The sequence below is a fragment of the Colias philodice genome, chromosome 23, assembly GCF_061535455.1.
Source record: "Colias philodice isolate Cphi_HAF_F1 chromosome 23, ilColPhil1 Martin Lab GWU primary, whole genome shotgun sequence".
Taxonomy (NCBI): Eukaryota; Metazoa; Arthropoda; class Insecta; order Lepidoptera; family Pieridae; genus Colias; species Colias philodice.
In genome coordinates this window covers 1,637,140-1,652,305 of record NC_143108.1, presented here as the reverse complement: position 1 = coordinate 1,652,305, position 15,166 = coordinate 1,637,140, and the positions used below count along the sequence as shown (strand labels likewise).

Genomic DNA, 15,166 nt, shown 5'->3' with positions numbered 1-15,166 from the left:
ATAATGCTATATCGAAATGTGTAGAAAATAAAACTGACTGACATGATATGCACACCACACTTGTGTTTGAAATTCAAAATGTTTTCTAGACACAATATTTTTGGACATTTTGCACTGAAGTTTGCAAGTCTGTATTAAACATCAGTTTTGAAACTAAATGTGTAAAAATTATTGTGCATTTAACCTCTATAAAGTTTAGTTGCAGAAAAGTTTAGTTTAGTCAAGTAGTAAATAAATATTGAATGATCATATGATATGTTATTCGCCATAAGTTTGTGTTAAACGTCAGTTTGGAAACTATATCCATAAAAGTTCATATATTTCAATGCGAATCAAATTGCGGACATACAGTTTAAAAGAAAAAAATTGGTTAAAGTAGGTTTACGATCGAGATGTTTCCGTGATAACGTTTTATCGGTGGCAGCGCTCGAGATGAGACGGGAGATCGGTCCGTCTCTCTCTCGTTATACCTGCGATCGCGCTCGTGAGGTTTTGGTGTGACATAAGTTTCTGAACATGTCACCCGACTAAAACGATTTTAAAAACGTTATCACGTTAAAAACATATTTTATTGATCGCAAGACATTAATCTTATTTATCTGATATTTCAGCGGAAATTAATCTGCGTACTCCTCGACATGGTGCGTCAAATGTCTGAAGAGCAATACACAATGGTGATGAAGTCAGTAGAAGCGGAGAGTTCTGGTCGTTCGGAGAGTCTGGTGGCGGACGCGTTGGCGCTGATGACGTCACTGCTGACGCGGCCGGTGTTCAGACCGCACTGGGCGGACATGCTGCACCTGCAGCACTATGTGATGATGCACGCGCTGCGGTGAGTGCGGGGGTGTGATAGGCGGTGTTCAGACCGCACTGGGCGGACATGCTGCACCTGCAGCACTATGTGATGATGCACGCGCTGCGGTGAGTGCGGGGGTGTGATAGGCGGTGTTCAGACCGCACTGGGCGGACATGCTGCACCTGCAGCACTATGTGATGATGCACGCGCTGCGGTGAGTGCGGGGGTGTGATAGGCGGTGTTCAGACCGCACTGGGCGGACATGCTGCACCTGCAGCACTATGTGATGATGCACGCGCTGCGGTGAGTGCGGGGGTGTGATAGGCGGTGTTCAGACCGCACTGGGCGGACATGCTGCACCTGCAGCACTATGTGATGATGCACGCGCTGCGGTGAGTGCGGGGGTGTGATAGGCGGCCACAATCTCAAAGATCTCAATACGTTCATTAGAATGGTATCTATACGAATTCAGAATGTGATATCTCAGAATGTTGTTTTTTTTTTATTATTTTAACTCGCTTTCGATTTCAAGTTTCTTTGCGCAACAAATGGTTAAATTAAAATTACATTTATCTTTAAATAAAATTTGTACTTTTTCTAGGTAGAATAATTCTAAGATTATTGTTTATTAGGATTAAACATAGCATTGAAAATGAATAGCTAATTTATTTATTATTCTTATTATTTTATTCTAATCAAAACTTTCAATCACTTATCCAACAGCCTATTAGCAAGAATGCTGCGCGACAATCTTTCAACACTCGAACCATCCGACACAGACAATATGAGCAGCATACACTCGACTCTATCAAACTGGTTCAATACAGTCGGTCTGGTAGCGTCGTCTTCGCCTCTACAATTGGAGAGTCTGCCAGCGGCGAGGAAACATAGAGCATTAATGCTCTATGGTGATATTAGGAGAAGTGCCGCTACACTAGCAGCAGAAATGTGGCATAGCCTTGGTGATTGACTTTATTTTCAACTTGATAGTCATAGAGTTTACTTGTAGAGATAAAATATAGAGCTCTGATGCTCTATGGTGATATAAGGAGAAAGTATAGAGCTCTGATGACCGCCTCCTTGGTACAGTGGTTGACGCGTGAGCGTAGAACCGAGGGGTCCTGGGTTCGATTCCCGGTGGAGACGAAGAAAAAAAAATGTCTCGGTCTGGCAGGACACAGAAGGCTGATCACCTACTTGTCCCTAAAGAAAATCGATCAGTGAAACAGATGTATGAATAATGCATCTGCCCCTTACCCCACTACGGGGACACGGGACTTCACTTTTTTTATAGAGCTCTGATGCTCTATGGTGATATAAGAAGAAGTGCCGCTACGCTTGCTGCGGAAATGTGTCTTATTTTATAATCTACAGGGTGTCCCACTATTGGTATACTAAGAGCGAAGGGACTTGTAGTTTAGCATACATTGATCACGTAAAATAATATAACGCTTCGCTATGAGCATTTTGTCTATGAAAACATAATCTTAAACGATAGGTCACGTGCGGGTGGCAAAGTTGGAGGGGTTGCTTGTTAGGGGTGTACACATAGAGTTTTAAGAATTCGTCTATTTGATAAAAAAACTGCATTAGTCCATTGAATGAGTCCCTCCAAGGGGGGTCTAGAGTGCGTGAGTTAGTAACGTAAGATGTTTCTTCGGAAACATGTCAAGAGTCCCTAGGTAATAAACATACTAAAACCCCGGGCCACTAGGAGGAGCCCCGGAGTGGGGGGAGGGGGGAAATGGGTCCATTTTTTCATTTTTCGCTTAAATCTCAAAAACGGTACATGTTAGAGAAAAACTTTCAAGGAAAAGTTGAAAGGCCATAAAATTATCTACAAGTTGTACCTGAATCATTTTTTCCTATATCCTACCGTTTCTGAGTTATACGCAGTAAAACATGATTTTGGCTCAAACAATTTCAACATCAATCGATCAAAAAATATTTCTTTCTTCCAAAAAACTCAAATGTGCAACTTGTGACCAGTACTGATAGATTGCTCTTAATTAGTTCTATAATTGGTAAAATAAACACATTCCTCCATGGAAGCCTTTAGGAGGAATCGATTGTCAAAATATTATATTAGGGCAGTTTGAGTTACTGAACTTGATCTTTTTATTTTTTTCTTCCAAAAAACTCAAAAGTGCAACTTGTGACCGGTACAGATAGATTGCTCATAATTAGGTCTATCATTGCTAAAAATACCAGATTCCACCACGGAGGCGCTTACGGGGAATTGAATTTTATCAGGGTAGTTACGATACATGAACTTTTTATTTTTTTCTTCCAAAAAGCTCAAAAGTGCAACTTGTGACCGGTACAGATAGATTGCTCATAATTAGGTCCATCATTGATAAAAATACCAGATTCCACCATGGAGGCGTTTACGGGGAATTGAATTTTATTAGGGTAGTTAGTTAAAAAGTTCATGTATCGTAACTACCCTAATAAAATTCAATACCTCCTAAAGGCCTCCATGGTGGAATCTGGTTTTTTTATCAATGATAGACCTAATTATGAGCAATCTATCGGTACCGGTCATAAGTTGCACTTTTGAGTTTTTTTGGAAGAAAAAAAATAAAAAGTTCAAGTATCGTATCTACCCTAATAAAATTCAATTCCCCGTAAACGCCTCCATGGTGGAATCTAGTATTTTTATCAATGATAGACCTAATTATGAGCAATCTATCTGTACCGGTCACAAGTTGCACTTTTGAGTTTTTTGGAAGAAAAAAATAAAAAGATCAAGTTCAGTAACTCAAACTACCCTAATATAGTATTTTGACAAACGATTCCTCCTAAAGGCTTCCATGGAGGAATGTGTTTATTTTACCAATTATAGACCTAATTAAGAGCAATCTAACAGTACCAGTCACAAGTTGCACTTTTGAGTTTTTTGGAAGAAAAAAAATAAAAAGATCAAGTTCAGTAACTCAAACTACCCTAATATAGTATTTTGAAAATCGATTCCTCCTAAAGGCTTCCATGGAGGAATGTGTTTATTTTACTAATTATAGACCTAATTAAGAGCAATCTATCAGTATCGGTCACAAGTTGCACTTTTGAGTTTTTTTGGAGAAAAAAAATAAAAAGTTCAAGTATCGTAACTACCCTAATAAAATTCAATTCCCCGTAAACGCCTCCGTGTTGGAATCTGGTATTTTTATCAATGATAGACCCAATTATGAGAAATCTATCTGTACCGGTCACAAGTTGCACTTATGAGTTTTTTGGAAGAAAAAAATAAAAAGATCAAGTTCAGTAACTCAAACTACCATAATATAATATTTTGACAATCGATTCCTCCTAAAGGCTTCCATGGAGGAATGTGTTTATTTTACCAATTATAGACCTAATTAAGAGCAATCTATCAGTACCGGTCACAAGTTGCACTTTTGAGTTTTTTGGAAGAAAGAAATATTTTTTGATCGATTGATGTGGAAATTGTTTGAGCCAAAATCATGTTTTACTGCGTATAACTCAGAAACGGTAGGATATAGGAAAAAATGATTCAGGTACAACTTGTAGATAATTTTATGGCCTTTCAACTTTTCCTTGAAAGTTTTTCTCTAACATGTACCGTTTTTGAGATTTAAGCGAAAAATGAAAAAATGGACCCATTTTCCCCCTCCCCCCACTCCGGGGCTCCTCCTAGTGGCCCGGGGTTTTAGTATGTTTATTACCTAGGGACTCTTGACATGTTTCCGAAGAAACATCTTACGTTACTAACTCACGCACTCTAGAACTTTTTATTCAATGGACTAATCTGGAATTTTATAAGTATTTTTTATGAACTCAGCGTATGCAAAACTATAACCTCCTTTGAGCTTAGTATACCAACAGTGGGACACCCTGTATAATTATCAATTTTGTTTCCAACTGTATAGAATAGTAGAGTTTACTAAATATAGAGCACTAATATTGCCGCTACGTTCGCTTCAGAAATGTGGCATAGCCTTGGTGAGAATGTTTTTTTTTTTTACACGGCACTTAACTTAACACGTTATAACTTTATAAATTTTAAATAATTGAAAAAGAAAACATTAAACCTCTCAACCACCGAGAGGCCAGATCCGAGCGCGACACAATAGTTCTTCTATTGTGTCTGTGATTCCGGGGGCTGATGGATTAATCATAAATTCCATAATAGGGGGAAAACTTAATGTTTTCGGTCTTTTCTTTCATTTTCAAATACATACTTAGAAGTTTTTAATGAAAGTTTAAACCTTATACATTTTTTGATTGTTTGTTTTCAGGTGACCATAAGCGATATTTCATTCCACAACTAGTTGGCACATTCTTAGAAGTTAGTTTTCTGAATGACGATGAAGTACGAAATATCATTATTCCACTGTTCTTCGATATGATGCAGACGGAATTTAATCATACTCAAGAGACTTATGGTAAGGTTTAGAATAAATATTTATTTTTTACATATTATAAAAATGGTGTAAAGCTTGTTGTGTTATCTTAATTATTTTGTAAGTTTTGAGAAACTTATCGATATAAAATAAAAATTAAAAGCTACATTATTCCAAATCATTCATTGTCTTCAATTTCATGATATTTCCGAAGTAAACACGTAAATATGTGCACCGTTTGGTTACCATATCAATAACCATGCACGTGTTTTAAAATATTGTATTAATAATGATTTTATTTGTAAACAAAATGTGTGCGTGTACTAGTGTACACACGTAAGAAGTGAAACTTCTTTATGTAATAATTTACTATATGCAACTTTACAGAAATATGTCGAATCACGCGTGGTAGGGATAAGAAAAGATGGCGCGTAACGGAAAAATGTCACGCGTAACGAAAAAATGTTACACTAAATTTTTTTCCAACCCCGATAAAGAAGTTTCACTTCAAAAATTTGCACGGCATTTAAACGCCATAAAATTTAAATTGGCAGTATATGAGAAAAATGATATTTTATAACACCCTTAAACGACCATATACGAGCAAATAAACATATTTGATTTGATATCACTAAGTAATCTTATATTTCTTCCAGGTGAAGGCAATCTACGTACATTCGAGAACGAACTAATCGACAAGCTAGATGTTCTAGCTGAAGCCGGTAGAGGCGACGCAGCCTGGCGAGCTCGTTTCGTCTCTATTTGCGGAGCTCTATGTGCCAATTGTCCAAGTCTAAGAAATGCTGGAGCAACTCTAGTAGCGGCGGCTGCAAGGCAATTGGACGCTCTATTGCAGTATAGAGCTGCGCCTACTTCGCATAGAATGTACCTTATTACGAGTGTGTTGAAGTTCTATGAACAGATAGAGCGCCCGCACATGTATATACGGTAAGTAGGGGGAGTATTTAGGTGACTATTGTGCTCTATCTATTATCTTCGACTCTATGTGCGTAGCTCTATGTGCTAACTGTCCGAGCCTACGTAATGCGGGTACTAGAAAATAGCAGCGGCTGCAAGACAATTTTTTTTGTCTATTTAAATAAAGTTTTAGAACATTTTCAAATGTTGTATTTTGTTGCTCTCCTTTTTTGTTATTTGAATATTTCATTACATTAGCTGTAAAACGGCTATGCTACATATTGTATCTAGAAAAAGTGCTATAACATGAACTATATATGCTCTACGCTGCATATTGTATTTTGAAACAATAATATGCATATGTATGTGTTACTATATTTTTAGAAATAATACGGGGGCCGGGTTAAATATTAGAGGCAGTTTATAACAAATCACAGCAAGTCAACGACTATTACTCCATTCAGTCAAGACAATCAATTCATAATAATTCCAAAAGTAATGTAAAAATGTAACAATGCAATTTGCAAAAATGTTTCACCTTCAAGAAAATTTCAAAAGTTCTGCAAATCGAGGGGACTGTTTAATATTGGAATTTATGTCAAAAAAAAATACATTTTTGCAAATTGCATAAAGTTCTGGATCGCGTATGAGGTTGCAAATTTGTAACTGCATCAGAATAGACGTTTTCGAAGTTTGCAACCAAGTTCCAAAACTTTTGTAATTATTTCGAGACCACCTTACTCGAAAAAATGACCACGAATTAAAAAGAATTATAAATAAACATGTTCCGGTCAACGAAAAAGGTTGCAAATTTATACAACCGTTCGGTATATATTTCCGATATCTGTGTAAAGTGTAAAGTTTTTGGAACGTTTTAATTCAGTTTAATAAAAAAAGCATTAATATTCAATAACAAAAAATGTTCCGTACACTTAGATTGGGTGCAAATTTAATACGTGATATGAAATATTATATCGAAAACTTCCACAAGTTTGCAGAACTTTTGGAATTTTTTTACGACCATATAGCAAAAGTTATTTTAATTGCAATTTTAACAATGTTCCGGACTGCGGACAAGGTTGCTAAATGAGATTTATTGTCGTCCCAATGTATAGGTAAACCAGAATCTGATGGCAATTAGGGAAATCAAAATTTTGAGTGTGCAACCCTAGGGAAAATGGACTGAACGATCTTGATACTTATATTTTTTATTTTGTCCTCAACATCATTAGTCACATTACATAAGTGGACAATACTGTACTTATTAATGAGATATCCACTAATATTATGTAGGTACATAATTACATGTATATTGTATAATATACATATTAGTTTTATATGTATATTAGAAATATTATTATTTACACATACCTATATTTGTTTAAATCATTATCATTATGCCATGTCAAAATATGGATATAATGATACTGCAGATCAAAACTAGATTGCTTATAATTTTTTATAAAATAAAACAAAAATAAAATAAAACTATGTTTATTTTCGTAAGTATTATCAGATACACACATTATAAAGTTGACTTGGATAGCTTAGACTTGACTGATAGCCGCATTGGAAACTCCTGTAATAAGTTTTCATAAAATTATATTGCAATCAACAAAAAATATAATAGTTTCCTACTTATAATATTTTTAATTAAAAGTATCAAAACGGGTAAGTCAAATTTACCAATAAAATCTTCAAAATTGAAAATTGTTATGTTTCTGACCCTTCTTCATCGAATGTTTTTCTATACACATTGTAAACAACACCTCTTGCTTGTGATCGCAGCCGCTTTTTCGACGTGTTCGAAGATTTTTTAGACAAAATCCTAAAAATTATTCATCAACTGCGAAGAAGACAAATAATTTGACAACCAATTTGATAGTTGTCAAATAAAGTTGCCACATGAAAATCTTTTATTTTATAAATATAAATATGCCATCAGATTCTGGTAGACCTATACCATTCACTTGACCGAAGTTTGAAAACTTTTGGAATTATTGTTAAATTTTCGATTTCGAATGTCGATACTGACTGGAGTATATTAATAAAGTGAGGTGACGGTTCACGATTCGTACGAATGAGCCACGAATCAAAGGAACGCGGTATTTATAGTATTTGACAGCTAAGCATGTTCGGACTGGAAATAGCACAGAACAATAAAAACAAATAGAAGTGCAATAATGTCATAATTAGTATGAAAACCAGTGTCGCCAAACCCACACATTTAAACCGATAGTTATACAGTACACTACAAGTAAACTATGCCTTTGATTGGACTGCTTAATTTGAGTGAAAACTGACTTAGGTTATAAATTCAGCATTTCAATATGTACCCTAACGCACCATGTTACGGTTTATTTTAGTATAACATCTCTAGGTATATTAGCTGTTTTGTTTCTCATTGTACAGAAATTCCAAATTCGAAAACATTCAGCTACTCCACAACAGAGGGCGTTAGTTTTCGATAGATATAACTTTGAACCTCAACACATAGAGATAAGGTTGAAATTTGTGTCACTCAACATTAATGACATTAACTTGATATTTATCTGATGCTATGCCTTGAGGGATGTCAGCCTTGTTATCGATATCGAGATATCGATAATTCACAAACAAATATTTTTTGTGTATTTTTTTTTCTTTCTATTATACGAGTATAGTATAATGTGTCACATTTTGGAGTATGTTTATTACTACTAAGTACGTCTTTTTATATTATTATTATTAAATAAAAAACGGAATAGAATAGTATTAATCTATATTTACAAAATACAAACAGAAAATATGCATTATTTTAAATCTTGGAACTGCCGTAGGTTTGCTGTATCGGTGGCCTTTGTTAGACTGCTTAGTGCTGTTCGGCATTCATTTAACTCGTCACGTTGCATTTATCCATTTCTCTTTTAAATTAGCCTCTTTGGGAAATCTGTAAATAAATTGGACAAATGAAAGCTAAGGAAAAATAACATAAAATTTAATATTTATAATGTTTGTCTTTTCTAAAGTATCGATACTGTCGATATGCGCCACAAGCATCACTAAAGCGACATTCGTTTGTTTATTGCAATAATATTCCAGAAATTCTTGTTTGCTGTTCAATCTATAATAGTACTAATTTCTTACGGATTAAGGTTCATTTTGACTAGATATTTGTATACAATTTTGACAAATTACAAGCGAAGTTGTAACATAAAATATTATATGTAAAATAAATAAAAATAAGACTTACCGATGGTATGAAATGCCTCCATTGCTGATATTATTTCGTCTGCTATCATTTTTGCACTCTAATACCGAACAACACGTCCTAATTAATTAATAAATACGGAAAAAAGGTTTGACAGCTGACAACCGACTCCAATATTTTTCTGCGCACAACTGAGAGCAAGTTAGGTGATCTAAACTTATTATTGACACGTGGGCCACGCCCACATCACACTTCTATCTACTTTACTGTTCTGTGGGAAATAGTGACAACTATTCATCCACAAAAATATTAAGGGCGGCCGTACACGGACCGCTACAAGCAGTTGAGACTGACGGCTCGTAGCCGCGACCGCTAAGTGAACTGTGGACATTAATTCACTGCCTGCTCGAGCCGTCAACTGCGCGGTTTGCAGCGACAGCTCGAGCAGTCAACGACCGACCGCTCGAGCAGGCCGTGTACGTCGCTCAGTTGTTAACTGCTCGAGCCGCCCGTGTGTAGCCGCTCTAAATAAAAAATGGTTGTCTGTAAAGTCGGTTTACTGACGATAGTTGAACGTGACAACGTCCGATTGTGCTTCTTTATCGCTCGTTCCACGCTCTCGCTTGCACTTCAAGCCTTACATGGAACGTTTCATGAGTCATGTTTTTTACGTGACAACGTCTTATAATTCGATAGAGCCGGCTGCACGCAAGAAAAAACATGACTCATGCGGCGTTACCTCGCTCTGAGGCGTTCCATGTAAGGCTTGAAGTGCAAGCGAGAGCGCGGAACGAGCGACAAAGAAGCACAATCGGACGTTGTCACGTTCAACTATCGTCAGTAAACCGACTTTACAGACAACCATTTTTTTCGTGCGTGCAGCCGGCTCTATCGAATTATAAGACGTTGTCACGTCAAAAGTTTCTAACAATATGATGACGTATGTCGCAGCTACGTGCACCGTCTGTGCGCGATGCACCGCGCGGCGGGTCAGTGCGCGGAGGCGGGGCTGACGCTGCGGCTGCACGCCAAGCTGCTCGAGTGGGCGCACAGCCCGCTGCCGCCGCGCCTGCACCACCCCGCCCGGCGACACCACACGCACCTCGCGCTCAAGGTGCGCCATACATACATACAGACATACATACATACACCGAGCAGGCGGGGCTGACGCTGCGGCTGCACGCCAAGCTGCTCGAGTGGGCGCACAGCCCGCTGCCGCCGCGCCTGCACCACCCCGCCCGGCGACACCACACGCACCTCGCGCTCAAGGTGCGCCATACATACATACAGACATACATACATACACCGAGCAGGCGGGGCTGACGCTGCGGCTGCACGCCAAGCTGCTCGAGTGGGCGCACAGCCCGCTGCCGCCGCGCCTGCACCACCCCGCCCGGCGACACCACACGCACCTCGCGCTCAAGGTGCGCCATACATACATACAGACATACATACATACATACATACACGCTAATATAACTCGCATACAGAACAAACAATACACACGTACGCACGCACCCGTACGTACACACATAGACTGGACATCGTGACACCACACGCACCTGGCGCTCAAGGTGCGACATACATACATACATACATAATATATTATATACACATTAATTACCCCACGGCCGGGACGTGACACACTCATACATAACAAACAACACACACGTACGTACACCAGTACGTATACATTTCGTGGCGTGACACTACACACATACAAGCACGTACACGCACGCAGTTCGTTACATTAACATTACGCATACGTTGCTACACGCACAAATGCATGCATATAACTACAAACATAAACTATTGTGTACACGTATTATCTACAAATCGTCACTTCAAGACAATATTTTTATCTTATATAAATACTAGCGGTCCGCCCCGGCTTCGCCCGTGGTACATATGAAAAATAGATGTTGGCCGATTCTCAGACTTACCCGATATGCACAGAAAATTTCATGAGAATCGGTCCACCCGTTTCGGAGGAGTATGCAGACTAACATTGACACGAGAATTTTATATATAAGATTTAAATTCATAAAAATATTATACCAAAAATACATATAGTTATTTATATTGTACAAACTTACAAATAGATATTTCTATTTTGTATATTTAGATAGTTATCCACTTGCCCCAATATAAAATCGAATTTGTGAGGGACTGTAAGACTCACATCGGTGGAGGCTTCCACCCTATAGTTGTGCTGGGGTTGGTGAAGAGAAAGACCAAATGCTGCTTATTACTATACGACGAGTCTTCTACCGCAGAGTGTACTATGTGGTCTGAGTTATGCGAGCGTGCGTGTTTTTGGCGCGAAAAGCGGTTATATTTATGTGTCGATTACAGGTGTTAATGCGTGCGGTAGGAAAACTCTCGTGTAGTACTCATTTATTTCTCATAATTTCTTATATCTATTACATTATATTATTTACTTATATCTATTACATTATAATACTATTTACTTATGCTAAAATAACAACACCAATAATCATAAACTTTATTTGTCAAACAATCTATAAACTATAAAAATTATACGAACACTATTTTTACTATCTATTATGTATCACACACTATTTTCTCTTATATACTATTACAATTTACGAACATAACACATTTAAATCAGTCTTAAAACATTCTATACAGGTTAACACAACTAAATACACGAAAAAGAACATTACACATACATTATAAACGATTAAACTTGTTATGTAAAACAAATGAACTTATAACACAGTTAAACTATTATGAAACGAAATAAACACTCTATATAAATGAAACTTAAAGTAATAACTTTTACATACGTTTTTATATCGTCGCGAACAAAACTTAAAGTAATAACTTTTACATACGTTTTTATATCGTCGCGAACATTCTCCCGCCGTGAATTGCCTCTGAGTCAATTCAGTCTCCTGCGTGAGCGGCTGCTGCTGCTGTCGATGGTAGCACGATGAGTTTCTTTGCAGGTCGCCGGAGTATGCTCCCCTTCGTGCGGACGTCCACTGTTCTCACGATGCCGTCTGCTCCCGGGTAAGTAGCTGTGATGATTCCGAGCGGCCATGTGTTGCGTGGGAGTGTGTTGTCCACTATTAGCACTATGTCACCCACGCGTAGCGCTGCGCCTTTGCCGTAGGGCTCCCGCCGGTTCTGCAGTCCAGGTAGGTACTCCTGTACCCAGCGTGTCCAGAACATGTCCGCTAGTCTCTGTGCTGCTCTCCAGTGTGTTCTGCCGATCAGGTCTTTGTCATCGAACGGGCCCCAGGTAGGTACTCGAGCCGGTCCGTGCAGCAGGAAGTGATTCGGTGTGAGCGCTTCAGGTGAGTCCGGGTCGACTGATACATGTGTCAACGGACGGCTGTTGATGGTGAACTCCACTTCAGCGAGGAAGGTGGTGAGTACCTCCTCTGTTGGATGACGCTGATGCAGCACTGCTTCTAATGCTGTTTTTGTGCTTCTCACGAGACGTTCCCACGCGCCGCCCATGAACGGCGCGCCTGGAGGTATGTACCGCCAGTTGATGAGTCGCCGGCTGGCTTCGTCTTCTGTTGCTGTGTCGATCGCCTGACGTATCTCCTTGTCTGCCGACTTCAAGTTGGTTCCATTGTCAGACCAAATCTCTGTAGGGCAGCCGCGGCGCGCTATCATTCTTCGAAGCGCCATGACTGCTGATTCGGTGGTGAGTGAACCCGCCAGCTCGAGATGTATCGCTCGCGTCGTGAGGCACGTGAAGAGTGCCACATACCTCTTCTGTGTTGATCTATTCACTGTGACTGTTAGCGGGCCGAAATAGTCGATTCCCGTATATGTGAACGGACGTTGATGATGTGCAAGTCGACACTCGGGATGGTCGCCGGTCGGTGGCGCAGTCGGCATAGCTCGTCGTCGTCTGCACGCAAGACATCGATGTATTATCATCCTCGTTGCAGGCCGTAGTCGAATAATCCAATAGTGTTGTCTGCACTCGTTAATTGTAGCTTCGACGCCGGCGTGATGTAGCTGTCTATGTATATATTCTATATACAGCTTTGCTTCTATACTATTTCCGTCGAGTATCGGAGGATGTTTTTGACTATCGGTGATGTCGCGTGTTCTTGCTATGCGTGTTTTCACTCTTATCAGTCCGTTGATAAGAACAATTGATAATTGTTTTGTTCTACTGTTGATAGGCGGCGCTACATTCTTCATTAAACAGCTTAACTCGTTTGAAAAATAACTATGTTGACTCGCTCGCACTATTAATTCTTCAGCTTGTTTCATGAGTGACGCCGCTATTGTTTTAAATTTTCTATTGTCTTGTACTTGCGTCCGCTTGCTATTGTGTTGTTGTTTTTTAACTTTTTTATTCCAGTTTTCGTCGGCGCGTTGATTGGCTTTCGTTTTCTTGTAATTAACTTTTTCTGTGCGCGCCGATCGACATAATTCGATGAATTGAAGTACTCTTGCGGTCGTTCGTATTAAGCGTTCCCATTTTGAAAATCGCGCGGGTTCTGGAAGCGCTTCTGATAGGTTGCAGATAGGCTGTCTGCTGACTATGTTGTTGATTTTTTCTTCGCCCGTTTCATGTTTCAGCTTCGGCTGTTCTATGCACCATGTTGAGGGGTCCGACTTGAGGAATTCGGGGCCCTGGTACCATCGATGGGTGTTGTTGAAGTCGTGCGGTATGTCTCGTGTGGCGTCGTCTGCTACATTTAATTTCGTAGGTACCCAGCGCCATTCGTTGACCGCGCTGTGTTCTTCTATTGCGGCGATGCGATGAGCCACGAACGGTTTGTACGAGCGGGAACCTGTTTGCAACCATGTGAGTACTGTGCGGCTGTCGGTCCAGTATGTGATGGACTCCGGTTTTCTATCATGTTCTTCGATGACTGTGACCGCCATGCGACATCCCATCACAGCTGCTTGCAACTCGAGTCGCGGTATGGAGGTGACCTTGAGCGGCGCTACGCGTGCTTTTGCGGTGATGAGTGACACGTGTGTTTCACCGTCGGCTGTGGTAGCTCGCCAGTAGAGCGCTGCTGCGTAGGTGGACTCGCTGGCGTCGACGAATACGTGCAGTTGTAATGACGTAGCTTCACTATATTGTGAATAGCACCGCGGTATGTTGATGCTACTCAGCGCTTTCAGGTGTTGCGTCCAGCTTCTCCACTTCGATGCGAGGTCTTCGGGCAGCTGTTCATCCCATCCGATTCCGCGGCGCCATACTTCTTGTAGTATCCGCTTGGCATTGATGGTGACCGGCGAGGCGAGTCCGAGTGGATCGAACACGGACATCACTGTTTTCAATAACTCACGCTTAGTGGGCTTTTCGATGTCGAGCGCGCCCACTGGTAACCTTGTCATGTCGAGGTTGAACGTGAGTGTGTCCGCGGCTGGTCTCCACATGAGACCCAGAACTCGTTCTATTTTTGACTCGTCGTTGATGTCGACCGTCGTCATCGATGTGTTGTTCTCACAGAGAGCTTCTATAACTTGTTGTGAATTCGACGCCCATTGCCTGAGTTCGTAATGTGCTTGTTGATGTATATAACGAACTTGTTTAGCTATCTTGATCGCCTCTTCTGTGGTTTTGTAGCTATGGAGATAATCATCTACGTAGTGATTGTTCACGATCGCTGCCGCCGCTTCCGGATATTCTTGTTCATATTTTGCGGCGTTTGTATTCTTTACGTAGATGGCGATGGCTGGCGAACACGTGGCTCCGAATATTAGTGACGTCATCCTGTATTCCTCTGGCGGCTGGTCGTCACGTCGATTGCCTCGCCACAGGTATCGGAGCGCGTCTCTATCTTCTATATTCACTTTCACTTGCATAAACATTTCGCTTATGTCGGCGCTCACTGCTATTCTGTGTTGTCTGAAGCGCATCAGGACCCCCGGGAGAGATTGAAGGAG

The 15,166-nt window shown here is 40.0% G+C and overlaps 1 protein-coding gene and 2 long non-coding RNA genes across 3 annotated transcripts in view; 1 reads left to right on the top strand and 2 right to left on the bottom strand.

The window, feature by feature from the left end:
• The window catches only part of LOC149477868 (uncharacterized), a 395,772-nt gene that overhangs the window by 265,321 nt on the left and 115,285 nt on the right, over window positions 1-15,166 (bottom strand). The gene's annotated exons all lie outside the window — the stretch shown is intronic.
• mbc (dedicator of cytokinesis protein myoblast city) overlaps window positions 1-15,166 on the top strand; it is a 73,283-nt gene that overhangs the window by 43,448 nt on the left and 14,669 nt on the right. The window contains exons 21-25 of the mRNA XM_089709807.1: window positions 612-832; window positions 1,520-1,758; window positions 5,056-5,202; window positions 5,817-6,108; window positions 10,220-10,382. Of these exons, the coding sequence (XP_089565933.1) occupies window positions 612-832; window positions 1,520-1,758; window positions 5,056-5,202; window positions 5,817-6,108; window positions 10,220-10,382 (1,062 nt within the window). The remainder of the gene's footprint in view (window positions 1-611; window positions 833-1,519; window positions 1,759-5,055; window positions 5,203-5,816; window positions 6,109-10,219; window positions 10,383-15,166) is intronic.
• Window positions 8,823-9,543, bottom strand: LOC149477873 (uncharacterized). The gene is made up of 2 exons (XR_016317488.1): window positions 9,311-9,543; window positions 8,823-9,007 (listed from the first exon to the last, which is right to left on the bottom strand). It is a non-coding gene; the product is annotated as an uncharacterized LOC149477873 (long non-coding RNA).